The sequence below is a fragment of the Aspergillus caelatus genome (assembly GCF_009193585.1).
Source record: "Aspergillus caelatus strain CBS 763.97 unplaced genomic scaffold BDV27scaffold_138, whole genome shotgun sequence".
In the NCBI taxonomy this organism is placed as follows: domain Eukaryota; kingdom Fungi; phylum Ascomycota; class Eurotiomycetes; order Eurotiales; family Aspergillaceae; genus Aspergillus; species Aspergillus caelatus.
In genome coordinates, this window is record NW_022475401.1 from 9320 (window position 1) to 27614 (window position 18295).

The 18295-nt window shown below is 47.6% G+C and overlaps 5 protein-coding genes across 5 annotated transcripts; 2 read left to right on the top strand and 3 right to left on the bottom strand.

Moving 5' to 3' along the window:
* Positions 1-711: 711 nt before the first annotated feature.
* On the top strand, positions 712-2477 carry BDV27DRAFT_166080 (NAD-dependent succinate-semialdehyde dehydrogenase; the record flags this gene model as incomplete). The annotated part of the gene is made up of 4 exons (XM_032074103.1): positions 712-732; positions 788-875; positions 960-2229; positions 2288-2477. 4 exons carry the CDS (start codon positions 712-714, stop codon positions 2388-2390), a joined length of 1482 nt encoding a protein of 493 aa, XP_031925630.1. The 3' UTR covers positions 2391-2477.
* A 1311-nt stretch (positions 2478-3788) lies between these two features.
* BDV27DRAFT_159633 (fungal specific transcription factor domain-containing protein) lies at positions 3789-6414 on the bottom strand (the record flags this gene model as incomplete). Its single annotated transcript, XM_032072901.1, has 8 exons — positions 3789-4671; positions 4734-4904; positions 4965-5584; positions 5642-5730; positions 5797-6011; positions 6069-6165; positions 6220-6236; positions 6329-6414. 8 exons carry the CDS (start codon positions 6412-6414, stop codon positions 3789-3791), a joined length of 2178 nt encoding a protein of 725 aa, XP_031925631.1.
* A 514-nt stretch (positions 6415-6928) lies between these two features.
* On the bottom strand, positions 6929-9208 carry BDV27DRAFT_16587 (sugar porter family MFS transporter). Its single transcript, XM_032074044.1, has 4 exons — positions 8712-9208; positions 8459-8647; positions 7466-8405; positions 6929-7412 (listed from the first exon to the last, which is right to left on the bottom strand). Exons 1-4 carry the CDS (start codon positions 8929-8931, stop codon positions 7136-7138), a joined length of 1626 nt encoding a protein of 541 aa, XP_031925632.1. The 5' UTR covers positions 8932-9208; the 3' UTR covers positions 6929-7135.
* Positions 9209-14758: 5550 nt separating this feature from the next.
* Positions 14759-15609, bottom strand: BDV27DRAFT_16613 (putative zinc knuckle transcription factor (CnjB)). The gene is made up of 3 exons (XM_032074114.1): positions 15404-15609; positions 15206-15353; positions 14759-15155 (listed from the first exon to the last, which is right to left on the bottom strand). Exons 2-3 carry the CDS (start codon positions 15349-15351, stop codon positions 14882-14884), a joined length of 420 nt encoding a protein of 139 aa, XP_031925633.1. The 5' UTR covers positions 15352-15353; positions 15404-15609; the 3' UTR covers positions 14759-14881.
* On the top strand, positions 15382-16343 carry BDV27DRAFT_16606 (uncharacterized protein). The gene is made up of 3 exons (XM_032074098.1): positions 15382-15785; positions 15848-15982; positions 16038-16343. The coding sequence occupies exons 1-3, from the start codon at positions 15662-15664 to the stop codon at positions 16268-16270; spliced, it is 492 nt and encodes a 163-aa protein (XP_031925634.1). The 5' UTR covers positions 15382-15661; the 3' UTR covers positions 16271-16343.
* The last annotated feature ends 1952 nt before the right edge of the window (positions 16344-18295 follow it).

The following is an 18295-nucleotide window of genomic DNA, read 5'->3' on the forward strand; positions in this document are numbered from 1 at the left end:
TTTTTTTTTTTTTTTTTTCCCTCCTGCCTTGTACACTATGTTACTACTATGTGACGATATTAAAAATTGTACATACTGTATTTGTACTATCCAGTATCCTTTCCCTACTAAATTTTGCTATGACAGGTACAGTTGCTAGCAATTTCTGCCTGGAAATACGTACTCCATACTCTTTCACTCGGGTACATGCACCCGAGCCCTAGTCCCTTTGTTCAATGGTACATACTAGAAGTACCTAAAGAAGATGCAATGCAAACAAACTTGGTAGAAAAAACACAGTAGACAGATCCAAATGGAACGAGATACAGAGAAGAAGAAAAATACTCCCAATAATAACTGGAGACAGCCTGATCATAACGTATATAAAAAGACTCAATGCCCTATCAATATTCCCATCCACCCGAATACGTCTAATTATCCAGATTCTAGCACACAAGAAACACTACTTGAGTATGACAACAAATATCCGAGTATGAGGACAGCTTACCGATCATAGTTTCGGATACAGATATCCACTTCGAAACTCGGCATGTACCGGCTTTCCCTCCCGGTCCGAGTGGATGGATAGCAGGCAAAACATAGGGTATTCTGCTGAATATAAGCTATAGCGTTGACTATCGCCCAGATATGGAAAATATCATTTTGTCCATAGATCACAAGTCTCACATTGCAAGTTGTTGTTAAGCCCTCCATCTCCAAGTATACACCACTATGTCTCACACCATCCCTGAGGTAAGTGGTAACCTGCCAATGAAAACGACCCAGTAGTCAATTGACAAAACTCCAGTTAAAAGACAAAACCCTCTTCATAGAAAAATGTTACGTCAACGGCAAATGGACCACCTCCCAAACAAACGCAACCTTTCCCGTCTATGGTAAATACTACACAAACCCTCAAACCCCATAACATACAAAACACCCAAACTAACACAACACAAAAAAAAAAAAAACAACCACAGACCCAGCAACAAACCTCCAGATAGGCACCTGCCCCGACTTCACAGCAAACGACACCACAAGAGCCATAGCAGCAGCCTCAGCAGCCTTCCAAACCTTCCGCCACACCCTCGTCCGAGACCGCGCCCGCCTTCTCCGACAGTGGCACGACCTCATAATTGCCAACCGCGACGACCTCGCCACACTAATCACCTGGGAAAACGGTAAGCCTCTCCCAGAAGCCCAAGGCGAGGTAGCATACGCCGCCGCCTTCATCGAATGGTTCAGCGAAGAAGCAACCCGTCTATACGGGGATACCATCCCCGTCTCCGTGCCAGGGAACCTAGTCCTCACGAAACGTGAACCAGTGGGCGTCTGCGGACTGATCACGCCGTGGAATTTCCCCGCCGCCATGATTACCCGGAAGATAGGGCCCGCGCTGGCGGCGGGGTGCACAGTCGTGGCGAAGAGTCCCGGCGAGACGCCGTTTACGGCGAATGCGTTGGCGGAGCTGGCTCATCGGGCTGGGATCCCTGCGGGGGTGATCAATGTTGTGACGGCGATGAAGAATACAGTGGAGGTTGGACGGTGTCTTTCTACGCATGCGGAGGTAAGGAAGGTGTCGTTTACGGGGTCAACGAGGGTGGGGAAGCTGCTTATGGGACAGGCTTCGGGGACTGTGAAGCGTGTCTCGTGGGAATTGGGGGGTAATGCGCCTTTTATTGTGTTTGAGGATGTGGAGAGTCTGGATGAGGCTGTTGATGGGTTGATTTCGTCGAAGTTTCGGGGCACTGGGCAGACTTGTGTTTGTGCGAATCGGATCTATGTACATCGGTCTTGCTATGAAAGGTTTGCGGAAAGGTTGGTTGAGAGGGTGAGGACGTTTCGGGTTGGGTCTGGGTTTGAGGATGGGGTGACACATGGGCCGCTTATTCATAAGGCAGCTGCTGAGAAGGTCATGGCTCATGTTGAGGATGCGAAAGCTAAGGGGGCCAGAGTCCTTGTTGGTGGGGAGAGGTTGGAACACCTGGGGGAGAACTATGTTCAGCCGACTGTGTTAGTGGACATGACGCATGATATGCGATTGGCCTCCGAGGAGACGTTTGGGCCTGTTGCAGCTCTTTTTGCCTTCGATGAGGAGGAGGACGTTATCCGAGAGGCAAACAAGTGTGAGGTTGGTTTGGCGGCTTACATCTATACTCGGAGCATACGAAGACTGCTCCGTGTCGCCGAGGCGCTTGAGGTTGGGATGGTAGGTGCTAATACGGGCATCATCAGCAATGTGGCAGCTCCGTAAGTGACCCTTTTATCTGGTGACCCAAGTGGAACTTCTGCTAACCAAGTCAAACAGATTCGGTGGTGTCAAGGAGAGCGGGTTTGGAAGAGAGGGAAGCAAGTATGGAATCGATGAGTTCACCCACTTCAAGACCATTACAATCGGAGGTCTAGCGTAATCGTCGTGGGAAGCTACTCTATATTGGGTTGAAGGGTAAATAGCACAATATTCAAAAATGGTATATGTCTATACATTGACATTTTTAACGATGTATTCCAATCCATAAGTGATGCATACCCTCACGCGCCCAAAAACGGTTACTCATCCAACAACAACCCAGTAAGTCCATCAATGGAGCTACGGCACATCCTGAACAACCAACAGGGTCTCTGTCTCCCACTGCTCAAGCATCCTAATACCCTCCAACGGATTATTCTCAAGCGTCAAAAGACCTGCAAAAAACACCTTCTTAACCTATCCTAGCATGGGCTGATCCCTCATACGAGCTGGATTGATAGTGGCACTCCTCAAAATATCCAAAGATGGAAGCACCTGTGCGCGTATCCCAAACCCTCTCGACTGGGTCGACTAATCTAGCATTGACCAGTAGGAACGAGGGTGATTCCTTCTTAGGGATCCAGGGCTTTACAAAGCTGGCATACACCGACATGTTGACCTGCAAGATTGCAATGGCAGCAGGTGTTATGGAAATTTAGTGTCCCAAAGCCTCAATGTTTCAGGGAGCCGATCGCAGGAACGATAATGGCCAGATCGACAGAGATTCATATGCTTACCCCGCTTAAGGTCGCATAAAGAGAACCAATATCATGACATAGTACGGGATATTGTAGATAGAAAGCAGCAACTCGGATCGAGACCTGGGGTTGATTTTAAATGATTATGGTCAGCCCACAGCCACTCGGCTACGAGCACCCGGATGGCTTCTCGATCTCGATTTGTTCCTTGAACTTTGCTGAGGGCCTGTGAGCCGAATGTCAAGGACAACAGCTACATCTTTGTCCATGATAGTATAGATTATCCAACTACGAGGTCTCTTGGATTGCCTCGTATTTCGTAGCTGAACACTTAGTGAAATTTATCGCAACTGCTAGCCGTACACTCAATTGTCTATATGATTGAGGATTGACTTTGCGGAAGCGGTCGAATCATCCAACGCTCGATTGCAATGACCATGCTCATTGGACTTTTGCAAAAGAACATATCACCTCTCACGCTCCTTTGGCCTAATGGTAGCTGGCGTCAAATACACAGGACTTTGGTTCCAGATGAAAATGAAGGGTCTACTACCCCAAGAAAGTCTGTCATCTCCATTTGGCATGTCCACCTCCATTTCATAAGTATCTCTGTGTTGTTAGATATCAAGGAACAGAGCTCATATACCTGACAGTTATGGTTCAATCAGTCGGGCCTTCGTGACATGGCACCGGCTTAATAGATATGGCCGAGTACGATATGAGATATAACTTTGATAAAACGTGAGATTGTCGCGAGAGATTCACACAGAGCAAAGACGTAGGCCATCTCAAGCGTCTAATAATATCCTCATATGCCGCCGTCAAATGGGAGCATCCGGGTTTGGAGGGAACGCTGGTAGTGATAAGTCATCAGGCCAAAGCATGGTTGGCAAGCTCTCGCCAAACTGCATCCCTGTTTCTGGAAAAGATGCAAAAGCCCCGAGCTCTTGGGGAAAGGAAGAGAAGAATCCGTCAAAAGATCCTGTTGGTAACTGCGCATTTTCGAGCCCAATGTGCTCAGATTCGCCCCCTACATTGGATGGAGGGGTCTCGGACTGCCATAGCATAGCCCAGCGCCTAAACTGGTTGTATCCGACGCCTGATTCACCAGAGGCTGTGTCTTCATTTTCAGTTCGGTTGTCCAGACGCTGGGCTGCGCGCTCAAGCGCCTCAATAACTGCTACTTCTGAACGAGCTGACTGAAGGCCAACACACATCCGGCGTATCAGACCCATGCCTTGCGTAAGTGCTCCACGTAGCCGCTCTGTTCGTGTATTCAAGCTCTGGGCGATAATAGCCAAGAGCGCCGCACGGCAGGAGCTAAATTCAGTATACGAAACTCGTGCTACACCGACAGTGTCCTGTAGTAATTGACATAGCTCGACGATTCGGAGAGCAGCCTGAACGCAGTCAGAACACAACATTGCACCAGCATCTACGGCTGAGTCGGAGCCGCCCTCAGCAGAGGCCGATGAGCTTGGCATGCCGGCAAGAATCAGGGGACGACCCATGTACATGATTATCGTAGCGTACGTCAGTTCCAAGTGGACATTATAGCGAAAAAGCGGCTTGGAGGGATCAAAGTCCCGGCAGTGCACATCTTCGGGCAGGGTGGCCCACCAGCTCCTGAGTTCATCGCGTACACGTAGGAGCTGCTTAAGATAGATCTGATGGAGCTCCCCTGGACAATTTTGCAGTCGGGATCTAGATATCCGATAAAAGAGGTCAGCAGATGGAATAACTTGGTTAAAGAATCGGTTCCTTACATGATGGGTGCAACCTTCGCAAGCTGCTCAGTCAGCTGGAGAGTAGCAGTGAGATTGGGTAGATTTGTGACTCGGCCCGGGGGACGCAATTCGGGTATGTCTTTAGGCATATCACAGTCTATTTCAGTTGGGGACACGGAGACTGGGCGTCCGTGAAGGATGCTGATCCGTCTATGTATGGTATACAGTTAGAATAGAGATGATGGCTAGCGTTATTGTGTTCTCCCTCACCTATCCAGTGCGTACGCAGACCACCAAAGACGATTACGCAATTCAATCGTGCGTGCATCTAGACCTTCCTCTCCAAACTGACGATGCATACCATTCTGGATAGCCATCTTTATAGCAAGTCCAAGGTAAGTGTAGGCAAGACCAGAGGTATCAATCGGCATTGTATAAACCCCGAACAATAAAAACGCCTGGACAGTTTCGACGGAGGCGGTGGTAATAAGATCGGGGATTAGGCGGCACGAGAATCTATAGAGCGCGAGGCCAATGGTATCATCAGGTAGGTGGTCTTCGCCGGACATACTCTGCAAGTATGGGGGTCGGCTAGCATGCATGTAAGCGAACTGAGTCCCAGATGCGAACGTCATAAAAAGGGTACAGATCCAGCCGGCGTCGTTGATATCTAGGTATCGATCCTCGGTATAATAGTAGTCTAACTTCTGCCGGAATTCGGTTTCGTCGAAATAGTAATAATTCGTCTGGGTATATTCGAGGAATGTTTCCAACAAGAATTCTGCTATATGTCGCGGCGGGAAATACTTTCTCGCTGAAGCAACAATTGAACTAGGAGACTGAAGACCAGTTGCACGGAAAGGATCATGAGCCGTGTGAGAGTCTCCCGTCTGAATACGGTAGTCAGCATACATAATGTATTAGGATATGGAGCAAATGAACCGTACCATGCTGTCGTCGGGATCGTTTCCCAGACTTTGCAATTTTCGGCGGATCATCCGTGAGAAATTCCAATGAGAAAATTCCCCAGAGTAGACTGTACACGAGATCCAGATAAGTTCCTTGGCATCTGGTGAGAAAAGCTACGTCCACCATGACTTACTCATCGTACTCGTGGAAAGCGGATGAATGGAATAGAGCTCGCTCGGCCCCGGCGCTAGGGTGGAAGGCTTCCTTGAGCTTACTCGGTCCCTCTCCAGAGCATCCGCCACGAATTGAAGATTTGATTGCTCGAATGATATATCGCCCATGAAATGGCGCACTATCCTTTCGAGACACCGTTCCTTATCTGAGCCCTGTTGTGGGGAGGTGCTGGCTCTATAATGTAAGTTGCGACATCAAACAGCTTTCTGGCAAACTAATACTTCGCCATACCTTGTGGTGCCATTACTAGCTGGTTGCGCAGGGGCCTGGCTGTACTGACAGTTTCTCTTGTACCGTTGGCATCGCAAGCAAGGCATCCCGCCCTGACCTGGAACAATCAGCAAGTGTAGCAAAGAAAATAGGTAATGAACAAAGTCTATACATTTCTCCTTGTGATATCTGCATGGGTTGCATCTAATAGGAAGGTGAATTGTCAGCTTTTATATATAGAGCATGTGCGCCCTTTAGTCGAAATTTAGATGAATACTTACGCTCGTGCGGTCCTCTTCCGCAAAGCGTCGGGAACCTTCGGTCGTCTCCGGCGGCCAACCGGCCTGCTATTCTGAGGCTCTGTCATCACTTTGATACAGTACCAGTACCCTGACCCTGAGATAGGGCATCAATGTGGTCTATAAACATTGCTAAGGGAGTAACACTGATGAAGAGTGCGGAAGAGAAGACGATAGTGTGGGGAAAGCAGTGGAAATTAAGGTCCTTTACTCTTTTGGGGTTAGCGCCGATAAGTACATATTGAGAAGTACTACGTACTGAATGCGGACATCAACTACTATAACTACGGTTTTTTTAAACGCTCGAAAAGCTAATCCCGGTCTTATGACTGGATTGATAGTATCGATTAGTCCAAGATAGGGTTAGTGATGTTTCCAAAAAGAACAGTTCCAATTGTTTTGGCCGGGGGGGGGATCTACCTACTTCCTGAGTCTTCAGCCCTAACTCCCTTCTGTTCCGTGATAGATGTTCTAGAAGCTGGCCGTTGGGTAAATTAGAAGCCCGAAGAATCAGGAAGGGCTGCCAGTTACCTGCAGGCAATTGTTCACCTAGCCTTATTGACTGAGATTGGACGAAGTGGCACCAGGGGATCCACACAGAGATCGGTAGATGATCATCATATCAGAGATGTATTACATGCAGAACCAAAAAGCTAAATACAGAATAGAAGCTGGGTATATTATTTGTGCAGGGCATCATTTCTGACCTTCCAGAATTCAGCCCGACCAGAGACAGAAAAAAAAAAAAAAAGGGTTTTGTATCATCAACGCAGAAAAGTAGCATTGGGCTCAAGCCTTGTTCGTGCTGTCGTTTTCAGAGCTGTCCTTTTCCAACTCCTTATGAGCGTGGCTCAGCACACTAGCCCGGCGCACAGCCTCATCCTCTACATCGTCCAGCGTATGCAAGAGCTCACCATGCTTGCCATACATGTGAGGTTCTTCATTCGCAACACGCACTACCGAAAAGATGCTCTTCGTCTTTCGGAAGATGCGGTCCATTTCTTCCAGCGACCGACGGGTTGTCTCCGGATAGAAGAAGAATACAACCGGAACGATGAATGCGTTACTGTAGTTGGTTAGTACGAAGGATCTGACTGCAGGACCGCAGGGAAGACTTACATAACGGCGAAGATAATGTAGGTTTGGTAGTCAATATTATCGAAAGCAACAGGGGTGATCATAACGACGAGGAAGTTGAAGATCCAGTTCGACGATGTCGCCAGGGCGTTGGCTGGAGCACGAATCTTCAAAGGCACGATCTCGGCGGGATACAACCAGGTCATTCCCAGCCAGCCGATGGCAAAGAAGGTGTTGAATACAAATAGGAAGACAATACAGGCGATGTTGGCTTCGGAGGTTTTGAGACTAGCTGTGATGGCGAGGATGACCATCGAGATTGACATGCCCGCAGCACCGAAAAGCATCAGCGTCCGGCGACCGAATTTTTCGATCGTGAACACCGCAATCCAAGAGGCGATGAAATACTCGGTTCCGTTGCACGCCGCAATCAGTCGAGAGTTGATTAGGGTCATACCCATCTGCTCTTCCAACACAACTGGGATATAATATGTGATCAAATTGATGCCGGAAATCTGCTGGAACATCTGGTTGACATAGGCCAACACGGTGCGGTGGAAATGACGGTCTTCGCCCATGGTGAACATATCCTTGAACGAACCCTTAGCCATCTCCAAAACGGTCGCCTTGATAGCCGTGAACTCAGTCTGCAAGAATGTCGGATCAGTTCCATCGCCCAACAAAGCCCCCAGAACTTCTTTCGCTTCATCCTCCTTGCCCTTAAGCACAAGCCAGCGGGGAGATTCGGGAAGGAACATGACAAAAGCCAGGATGATGGCGGCAAAGAAGATCTGAAAAGCCAGTGGGAAACGCCAGGCGACCTCACTGGGGTCGGCAAAGAGCAAACCGAAGTCGATCCAGTAACTAATAGTAATACCACAAGTGATCATGGCGCCCTCGATCATGACCAGTTTACCACGATGATTGGATTTGCAGCACTCAGACTGCCAGGTGGGCACGGTGGATGTGTTCATGCCGTTTCCTAGCAATACAATATTAGCTGAGACTTTTCTCCTGGCGCCTTCCGCTACTTACCGAATCCAGTCACCAGACGTCCGACGATCAGTTGAGGCAACTGGTACGCGGTACACTGCAACAGTGCTCCAATGACCATGATGAAGGAACCGAGAAAGATAGTTTTACGTCGACCAAGCCAATTTCCAATCCAAATTGTCGGGATAGATCCCGCAAAACATCCCAAGTTGTACGCAGCGACAACAATACCTGCGGTTCAGTTCATTAGCTCCAGCGGTTTCGTACCCTAGGGAATAAAAAAGGTGCAACTTACCTTGGCGAGTAGATTGGGTACTCTGTTCGGCCTGGGTGAGACTGTCATAGTACTCACCACTGGTAGCAATGGTGGGGAAATATTTGATGAAGGACTGAAGGGTCAAAAGACCGCCGGTGACTCCCTGATCGTAACCAAATAGTAGAAAGTCCATACCAGCAATAACACCGATGGCGATTTGCAGGGCGTTGCCCTGAAGGCCCAAATACCTGCGACCCATCTTGGATCCTGCGATTGTTACCCTCCTAACGAATTGGACTAGATTCCCACACGGGACGAGACTGCTTCAGGTGAGCGTGGATGGAAAGTGGCAGTCTCATGCGATAGTGAAGGGGAGATCTAAGGGGATAGAAAGGAAAGAGAAGGATGCATTAACGCAAGAGTAAATCGGGATTAAAAAGAAAGGAAGATCATCAGGATGGTGACAGCAGGGGAGTGAACGGGGTTTATAAAAGCGAGGCAAAGGACTGGAGAAGGCATGGCTACTGGGACTAAATGATCATAATCATAATAATAATACTAAATTCATTTTTTTTTTATTTTTTTTTTAGAAAAAAGGAGAAAATAGAATAAAAAAGGAAGAGGGTGAAATTCATAAATTCTAAATCGAATTTAAAGTTCCACGCATCAGACGGTACTGCACAGACATACATAACATTCAATGATACTTACCACTGCAATATTGGGGTCGCATGGCCTCTGACTAAGAAAAAGTACAGGTTCCTTGGGGTCAACGGGGTCCAAGGTTGCATGTTTGGTATCGCAAACGATCGAAGAGTCCTTACAATTCGTCCCATGATTGGGCTACCGGGAATGATTGCGATGGATGAGAATCTCCACCCAGGTGCCAATCTCTCTCTGGATCAAGGTAGTAGTCTCGCATTAGTACCAATTTCCCCGTCTTTCTCTCCAGGCTTTTGACTGTCGCTCTCCATCCTCCACACCACATTTCCATTGGTTGAACCGGAAGCCCCAAAAGGGAAGAGAACTGGATCCGAATCCCCACATAGGATGACTCCCAGGCACCTTTAACGGCCCCAAAGTCGGGGTTTTCTCTCACACCATCACTTTTATGCTTGAAGCAAAGTGTTCCGGAGTATGACGATGGTGGTCGTCGGGCGACACTCCACAAAAGAGTCGATCGGCGGGGGCTAAACGGGTAGGCGAATAAGTGAACAGAAACGCGGAGAGAAAAAACGACGCATTTGCTACTCTACTTTTTTTGCTGCTCCACTCCACCCAATGCCGTCATGGCGTTAGCATTGCGGGTTGGCGTCCGCTTTTCTGTCTAACCTGTTTTGGATAATCCGACGGGATGGTCTCTTTCCTGTTTCTATAAATTTTTTTTTTTTTTTTCACTTTCTATCGGGTCCTCCGTGCACGAGATATCCAACATGAATTACTTCCTTTTGCTTTTTTCCATGGATAAAAATAAAGCTCGGTTCAATGGTTATACGTGGGCTCAATTCTCCGGTCATCATAATACTTAGCTACTGTAGTAAAAGATCGTCACTAGTCTCCCTTTCTTCTCTTTTTGCCTTTAATTCTATTTACGCGGTACGAGGGATTAGATCCCGTCTCCGGTTCGGGGTTCCTGCCTTACGCGCATCGTATCAACCGCTATTAATGTACTTTGTATTACTAGATTTCGCGCGGCTCGAGTGGTCGAGAACAGGAGACACAGATAGTACTAGAACTATAGAGAACCTGATTCGTATTTTAGTGAAAAAAAAAAAAAAAAAAGAGGGTCCATCCATCGTCATCGCTCCGCTCATCTCACTTGACCTGCTCGGCCGATTACTCAGGAATCCGGGGAGTTTGGAGTCTCCGGATTTTGCGAAGAGGGGCCTACTACTCGGCCCTATCCGCCAGCTCACGGCCCCTCGCCCTTACTTCTGACGCCTCGATCAGCCACAGTGATATCGAGCCTATTCAAATATTACCGATTCCGTGGCGCTTATTGTCCATCCTTCGTTTAATTTTGTTATTAATATCGAAAGCTTCTGCCTTACTTCCAAATCCGGCGAGGGGACCTGATTGTTTGATACCTGGATGCAATTCCGTAAGATTATCGTTCGATGGGGTTCCGTCCCAGCGACTAGCGGTACAGTACTTATCCAGGTTGGTCGACTTTTCCTCGTAGTATCATGAGTGTCAGGTAGAACTGGCATCTTCTACTAGTACTAGTAGGTACTACCTCGCTAAGTCAGTCAATCCAATCAGGTGGCACCGACGAAGAGTTCCCCACTCCCACGGCGAAATGAATGGGAGTCGTCTGATTGAATCGGAGAATCGTACAAAAGAAAGCAATCAGCCAACCACCGGTGGGAAATATCTGCGCTGTTGGTTTGGGAGTTTTTATTATTTCATTTTGTGGTTTGTTTGAAAGACCAAGAGATACAAGTTTTATCCTTTTCTTTGTTTTTACCTTTTTCTTTGTCCCGTGATACAGGCCGAAGCCTGCCGAAAGCATCCCAACTTTAAATCAACCCGGCCCGGAGAAACCCTCTCCGAAATGATCCCAGCCATGGCCGAGAGGCTAAACCACCGAAGGATCGGCCTAAGGCTGCCATGAAAAGGTAACAGCCTGTTGTTTGATGCCACCCGTCTCGGCGCGCTCTCAAGCCCTTCCCATACGAGATCAATTTAGAATCCTAGCAAAGCCAAGTACCACCAAGCAACAGTCAAGACTCGTGAATAACCGTGCCCAGAGAAAGCTAAGAATTTCTTAAAATGACTTTCTGTAGACGATTTCCGAAGCCAGGTTCGAGGTTTGAACGGGCAATTTGATACCACGGATCTTGTATAAAGTTCGCCTCCTCTTTCAGCCGCCATTGTTTTGTCCTAAGGTTCTGCCGGGCGGCCGTCACATTCCAAAAGGGCGTTGGGCTTGCGCACCTCACTGGGCGTGCCCCATATGGACCTCACGCGTTGAAAGGCTCTCAGCCAACCAGCTGAGATCTTCTCCAACCTGGATCCAGTTAGTTGTCATTGCCTGCGGATCCCTTCCCCGTTTTCTCCCCATTCTGGCTTTCGCCCCTCGTGAAACGTGCACTGCCTCTCCACAGTCGTTCGGCTCTGTCCGAACTGATTTTCTACTATGTTTCTGACACCCAGACCTCCAGACGCCTTCTCGGATTACCTATTCGGGCATTTCCGTTCGTTCCATACCCTTTACACTGGAAATTATATTCGTGAGGAGGCCGAGACAACCATATCAATGGCCACCCTGCAGTTTGGTTCATAGAGGTTACCCCAGGGCATTCTCATCTGTCATGGGGCTCCAGATCCATGCTTATTACCTGTTTTCCTTTATTTCGCGTAGTACGGAAAAAAGAGGAAGATATTTCCAGATTCCTATTCCAAGATGATCCGTAACCCGCCTGATGCAACGCCCACATCCAATCTGACATGCTGATCGCAGATACAACTAGATGCATCGCACACACGGCACGGTAGGGCGTATATGCATATCTACATTAATTAATACTATCGAACAAGCAGCCAAGAAGTCATTATTCTCGCTACCAGGTGAACTGCACCTATCCCCAACGGGTGGGTCAACTCAGCAGACGGAATCAGCTCATACCACCTGCATGCTACATACTGTGCAGAGGGCGAGCCGACCGGACCGAGTTCCTAAATCCAATGAGCGTGTCAACCGGAGAATATATTGACCCATAGTTACCTAGTGGCGGATGGTGTGAGTGGGTGGGTTACCACTAGACCGAACGAAGGGGAAGTACTAGGTAGAAGGTACCCCTCTGGCGCGATCCCTCTTGGCTGGCATTAGTGTGTATGTTTTGCTTAGGAGAAAACATTTAAACTGTAGTGTAGTGTGTTGTTGGGTTCGGGATGCGCACAGGGCTTGAAAGCACGAACCTCTGCATCTCAACTACCTATATAGGCAATTGCTACGCCGTCGGTACAGGGAATCTGTCGGGATAGAGTATCATGGTGGCGGTCATATGCGGACGGGTAAGGTCAAATTGACGGGGAAGATTGAGAATTGGGTTGGGGTCACTATGGGGAACCGTCACGGGCCAGTCTCCTATGGCCGGCGTGTGTCCGAAGAAGCCGAGGCAATTTGATACCTATTACCGTTACTCAACCGCCGATGCGATGTACCTTGGTTTGTTGAATGAGTAGTCTGATATACTCAAGGAGACTATGTATCATTTATCGGCGAAGTAAGGGTGTTCGCCAGCTTTAAATAAAGAGATCGAACTAGTAATCCATACGACGATTCAAGATCAACAATAGATCTATTGTACCGAAACAAAACTTGATTGAAGGGCAACAGACAACACAACTTGCATGAATCGAGAGCGGCTCATGGAAGCAAGGATATCCTGAAAAAGCATCCCGTTAACAGAAGTTATCCCACCGGATCAACTCCCGATAAACGGCAAAAGAGGTAAAAGCACCCCTTGCATGTCTGTCGCTACAGCGCAGAACATATCAACAATGTACAGAAATAAGCTCGTATTGCTGCTGTGCAATCTTGTAGATCATTTCCGCCACCTACACCGTGAAGATGTTAATCAAATACAGTGCGCAATGTACATGTCCATGAAATCAGTTCATTCAAGAACCGGCCCTTACAAGTATGTACGTAAGTATGTACATACGTTGCCTATAGCCCAGACCCAAGACCACATAATAACCATTCAAAGCACAAATAGAACTCAAATGGCTACACACCCTATACATCACCATCACATAGCTCATAACTCCATTTAACAACACAACCACTTACCCCTTACATCACAGCCATCTCATCTCACATTCCGATGCTGATCCCAGTGGAGCAAAATATTAGATTGCTGCATACTTACATAGGCACATACATAACCACCACGTTTGTCCCACGTTGCTTGGCTGCCCGATTCGAAGAATGTTCTCGGGATGCCTGAATGCGGACTGCAAGGGATGCTTCCTGCTTTGTTTTCGGCTTGCCCAGCCCGTCTTAGGTCGTATTGGTTGGATTGTCTTTACACGTAGACTACAGGTGTTGTTTTTATTTATTTCTTATTCTTACCTGTTTACTTGGTACTTTTTCGAGGCATTGTTGTTTTTATCTAAATTTATGAAGGTTCTGGTTTATTGGATGGGGTGTTGCTGACGTCTATTTTCGGTTTCGGGATTTGTGTCTTGTGAATTGGCTCGGTTTCTTTGATGGGTGCAGAAGCAAAAGTTCGGGCAAGGGCCGATGCTTGTTTTTTACACTTTCTCCGCGTAAGTTTACCTGGCTATGGAATTCCCAATCATCCGATCAGGTTAATGATGGCCTACGAAGCATACTTGAACCGCATAATAGCCCTACGCTACTAAAGCATACACTGTACATAGCATTACCGGAATGCAAAGGACCAATGATGGAGACGAATTTCATTTGTAGCAGTGCATTCAAACTTCACTAATTCCCGAGGCAAACAGATAATGGAATCATTGCGTCGTGAGACAGGAGTGGTTCCTTTTCCCGATTGTATCCCGGTCCGTGTGAGTGACTTCTCTTCCCGGCCCCGCCGGTCGAATTTAGCGTTGCTACCATGCTCCATAAATCGCACCAAATCAAACCGAGAATGGACGAAGCTCGAGGAAATCCTGGAGCAGACTACACGGGGACGATCCATGCACGTGCGATGACATCAGACATCGTCTCAAACGATCACTCCGACTCACGCCATGCTCTGACCGGCACGCTGGACGTCTACCAACCTGGTTTCCATCCGCCTTCTTCGGCTGGCACAGCCTCCGAATGGTCGGCCATCCCGATGTTATCGGTAGGCCACCCGCCATCTGCGGCCGCATTCTGATTGCCATTATCTTCCAAACCCGGGTTGTCGCCCATACCGGTATCATTGTCTGCGGCGCTAGGGCAGCGCTTGACAGTGTGGCCCACTGAGTACTTGATATTAACATGACTGTTCAGAAATATTATCGTAGATCAACCTACTTTGACCGCAATTGTTGCATTTGACCTTTGACCAGTCCCTCTTCTTCGGACAATCGCGGCTGAAATGGCCAACTAACACTCGTATTAGTTTGAGGGCCCTAGATGAGGTGGAACGTCGATTCTAACCTTCATCACAGTTACGGCAAGTCACGGTTGAAATATCACGTGGCTTATCACAGTCTCGTGCAATGTGATCCTCGGATCTGTTCTGTTAGATCGTCGTCATAGGCCAGAGCCAAAAAGAAGAAAGACAGAAAGGTGAGGCCTTTGAGGGGGTGGGACTCATACTTACCCGCAGTTGCGACAGGTTCTCGGGGCAGGGGCCTGTGGACAATCCTTCGCAAAATGACCGACTGAATGTACATATCAGCATGTAGGAATGTTTAAATTTGGGCTGAATTGTATCACCTTCATTGCAACGCTTACACTCAACACCCTCTGCAGAGCGAGGGTTAGGACATTCGGCTGCTTTATGCTCGGAGGATCTACACACGGTCAGCAACACAATCATGCATTCGAACAGAGGAAGTCGTACCCGCAGTTACGGCAAGCGAATCTATCGCGGCGAGGCTCAGTGCAGTCACGGGCACGGTGTCCGACAGCGCTGCAGTTGACACACTTCACTTCAACACGTTCATGAACCACATGCTCCTCCTTGCAGCCACGCGCAGTGTGACCCATTTCTTTAGTCATTAGCTAACTGCCTTGCTAGAGATGCGAGAGTCTGGATTACCTCCACAGTTTGAGCACTTTGGGATTTCTCTATCATAAGGGATACCGGCATCTTCCAAGCGCTCAAGGTTCTCTTCAATAGACTCAGGCCAACGCTCTTTGAGATTGGCACGCTGGGGCTTCGGACTGTAGTAAAACCCAACGACATACTTGCAGTCCAGCTTGCCTTGAAGATTGATCACACTGATACAGTCACCAACGGGCTTTTCCTGTTTTCAAACGTGCAATTAGCACTCACGGACGGTAAGAAGGACAAGTCATGAGTACTACTAACCATCGCAATAAGGTAAAAATTAAGGTTGTCCTGACGCATCTTGTTTTCAATATCAACGAAAGTCGCATCAGGGATCGCCTTAGAATAGATCTTCAAAGCCTGTCTTCCTGTAAGCTCCTAGAAAATATGAGAAGAAACAATAATGTCTAAGAGAAACATACTTCGCGGAAGTCCTCAAGGTCCCTCTCCTCACTGGCCTTCTGCATGGCTGCCCAGGCCTCCTCTGGAAGCTTGTCTGGTATGTTGTTCAGGTCGAACTTGCGGTTCTCCTTGCAATCAATGGTTCTATGACCTTTGTAACCATAGGTTAGTCTTTCTCGTGGAAGTAAAAGCCGTCATTGTCTTACCTTCCAATTTGCAGTTCCTGCACACATCAGGAGGTTTCTCAGGGCACTGAGCAGCAGGATGGCCTTCCTGGTTGCAGACGCGGCAAGTGCCTTTGAAAACACGAGGTTTGCTGCATTCTGCTCTGCTGTGACTGCAGCTTATCTTAGCAATAGACAACCATTCAATCGTCATGTTGCTTACCCTTCCTCACCGCAGTTGAAGCAGGCCATACCCTTACGGGGCTCAGGGCAGTTACGTGCGAAATGATCATCGCTTCCACAGCTGTACATGCGTTAGTAAATGAAAAAGAAAGCCATAGAAGCTAACCTACTTGCGGCATCTGTTGTCACCATTCTGTTCATTCCCAGCAGAAGTAGTCTCCCAGGCATCGCCATCAGAGCCAGCATCTTTGAAGTTTCCGGAAGGGTTAGCATTCTCGTCATTGTAAGCCGCTATCTATATGTTAGTCTCGAGGAGTAATATAAAGAGTCTATGCGTAGAGCAAAACAGGAAAATGGGCAAAGGCATGATGCATGGTTAGGATTACACTCATGATCATGAACACCTACCAGTACCACCGCCATTCTCCCACCCAGCCGCTCCATCATCAGCATTCCACTCACCCATCTTCTCCGTATGTGGACGCTTGTCACGTTGAAGGGCCTGAGACTATAAGCGGAGGATATCAGTGGGGTTTCATGGAGCAAAAGCATGAGATGCGTAAACAATACGTGTGTAGATGGAGAGTGAATCTCCCTAACAGTGAGGGTCTGGTGCTTGGTCTACTAGCATAGGAGACAGTGTGAGATTCAGGAGGATACTCACCTGAAAGTTGCTGGTTGTGGGGTAGCAGTATCAGAAGGCTTCGCACACTCAAGAAAGGAAGAAAAAGCTATCAAGCACAGAGATTTGAAGTAGGATACAGGATGAAAGGGGGAGGGGGGGGAAGAGAAAGAAGGGGGAGAAGAAGAAGAGGGTGGAAAGATACAAACAGAAGCAGACAACAAACAACAGAAATCATTCACCGTTTGACTTGGGTCACATGCCCTAACTAACACAGTATCAGCTTCTCTAGCAGAGCAAATGGTCTTCTTTCTTTAATATTTTTTTAGTGGAAATTATCAACATTTTCAACGTTATGTATATGCGTGCGGGTACTGATGTCAACCTGATTTGATTTCCATTTTCCAATATGCCTGTTTAAAATGGATGAGATATCACGCCCAGGCAATATTTCAATGGCCTTCTTTCCATGCTGTACATTTCTCTCAGATAGCAGACTACTCTGGTATATACTGGGCTTATGCGTGTCTCTCTATCCAATCCTTACGCCCTAACGCACTCCTTCTTTCGTATAGTGTTCCTATTGTTCTTGGTCAAGAGATCAAAGAGACCGGTGACAACTGAGCAGATACATGTATACTTCGCGGCTTCTTATTGAGAATATTACTATATGACTCTCTAAGTAGATATCAGGCTCAGCAAGAGGTATCTCATACACTTGCGCAGTTGCGCTAAGCAGGAAGAGCCTCATCGAGAACGCCACCTCTGCATAACAAAGGCATCATACTAGCCCAATTGCTCTGACAAAAAAAAATAATGCAAAAGCATGCATCGAGGAGAAGTTGAAGGCGACTTTTGTCATCTTTATATTTAAAGGCCATTGAAGGACAAACGGCGGTCGGTGACTGCAATAATTGAAAGCATTTACTATCTTAAAGATTGGTAAGTACGACATTGATACCAGTTTCCATTGGTATCATGTCCTTCTTCAGAGGCACAGTCATGACCGATAATTATTAGATAAGGAATACACGAATGCGCCCATGCTTGGTTGATCCAAGGACGATCTTGCTACACAGAAGCTATGAACCGAACTTGACTCATGCTGGTTGTTAGTTGACTTTCCCTTCAGCAGGGCCTCGTGAGCTACAGTTGACAGTAGTGCTACCAAACTCCAATGATCGCCGTGAAGGCGAAATATACTAGGAAAGCAAGCAATATACAGTTGATAAATCAGGTATCAAAAGTAGCAGATGGGAAGTACAACCGCTTGGTGCATGGCTTCATCCACGTGAAACGATCATGCCTCGAATGAACCATTAAGTTCGGAGAATTACTTAATAGCGTCTCCGACAAACAAAGGGTTTTGAGACTATTGTTGATCTTTTGAGCTGAGAAAAAAGTTTTCTTAAAGTTCACCGGTTGGCTCACCGATCTCCCCGTCTTGTCGTTGTCGTCACTTGGCACTCACTGAAGCCAAAGCTGAATGATGAAGGGACCCGACATCGG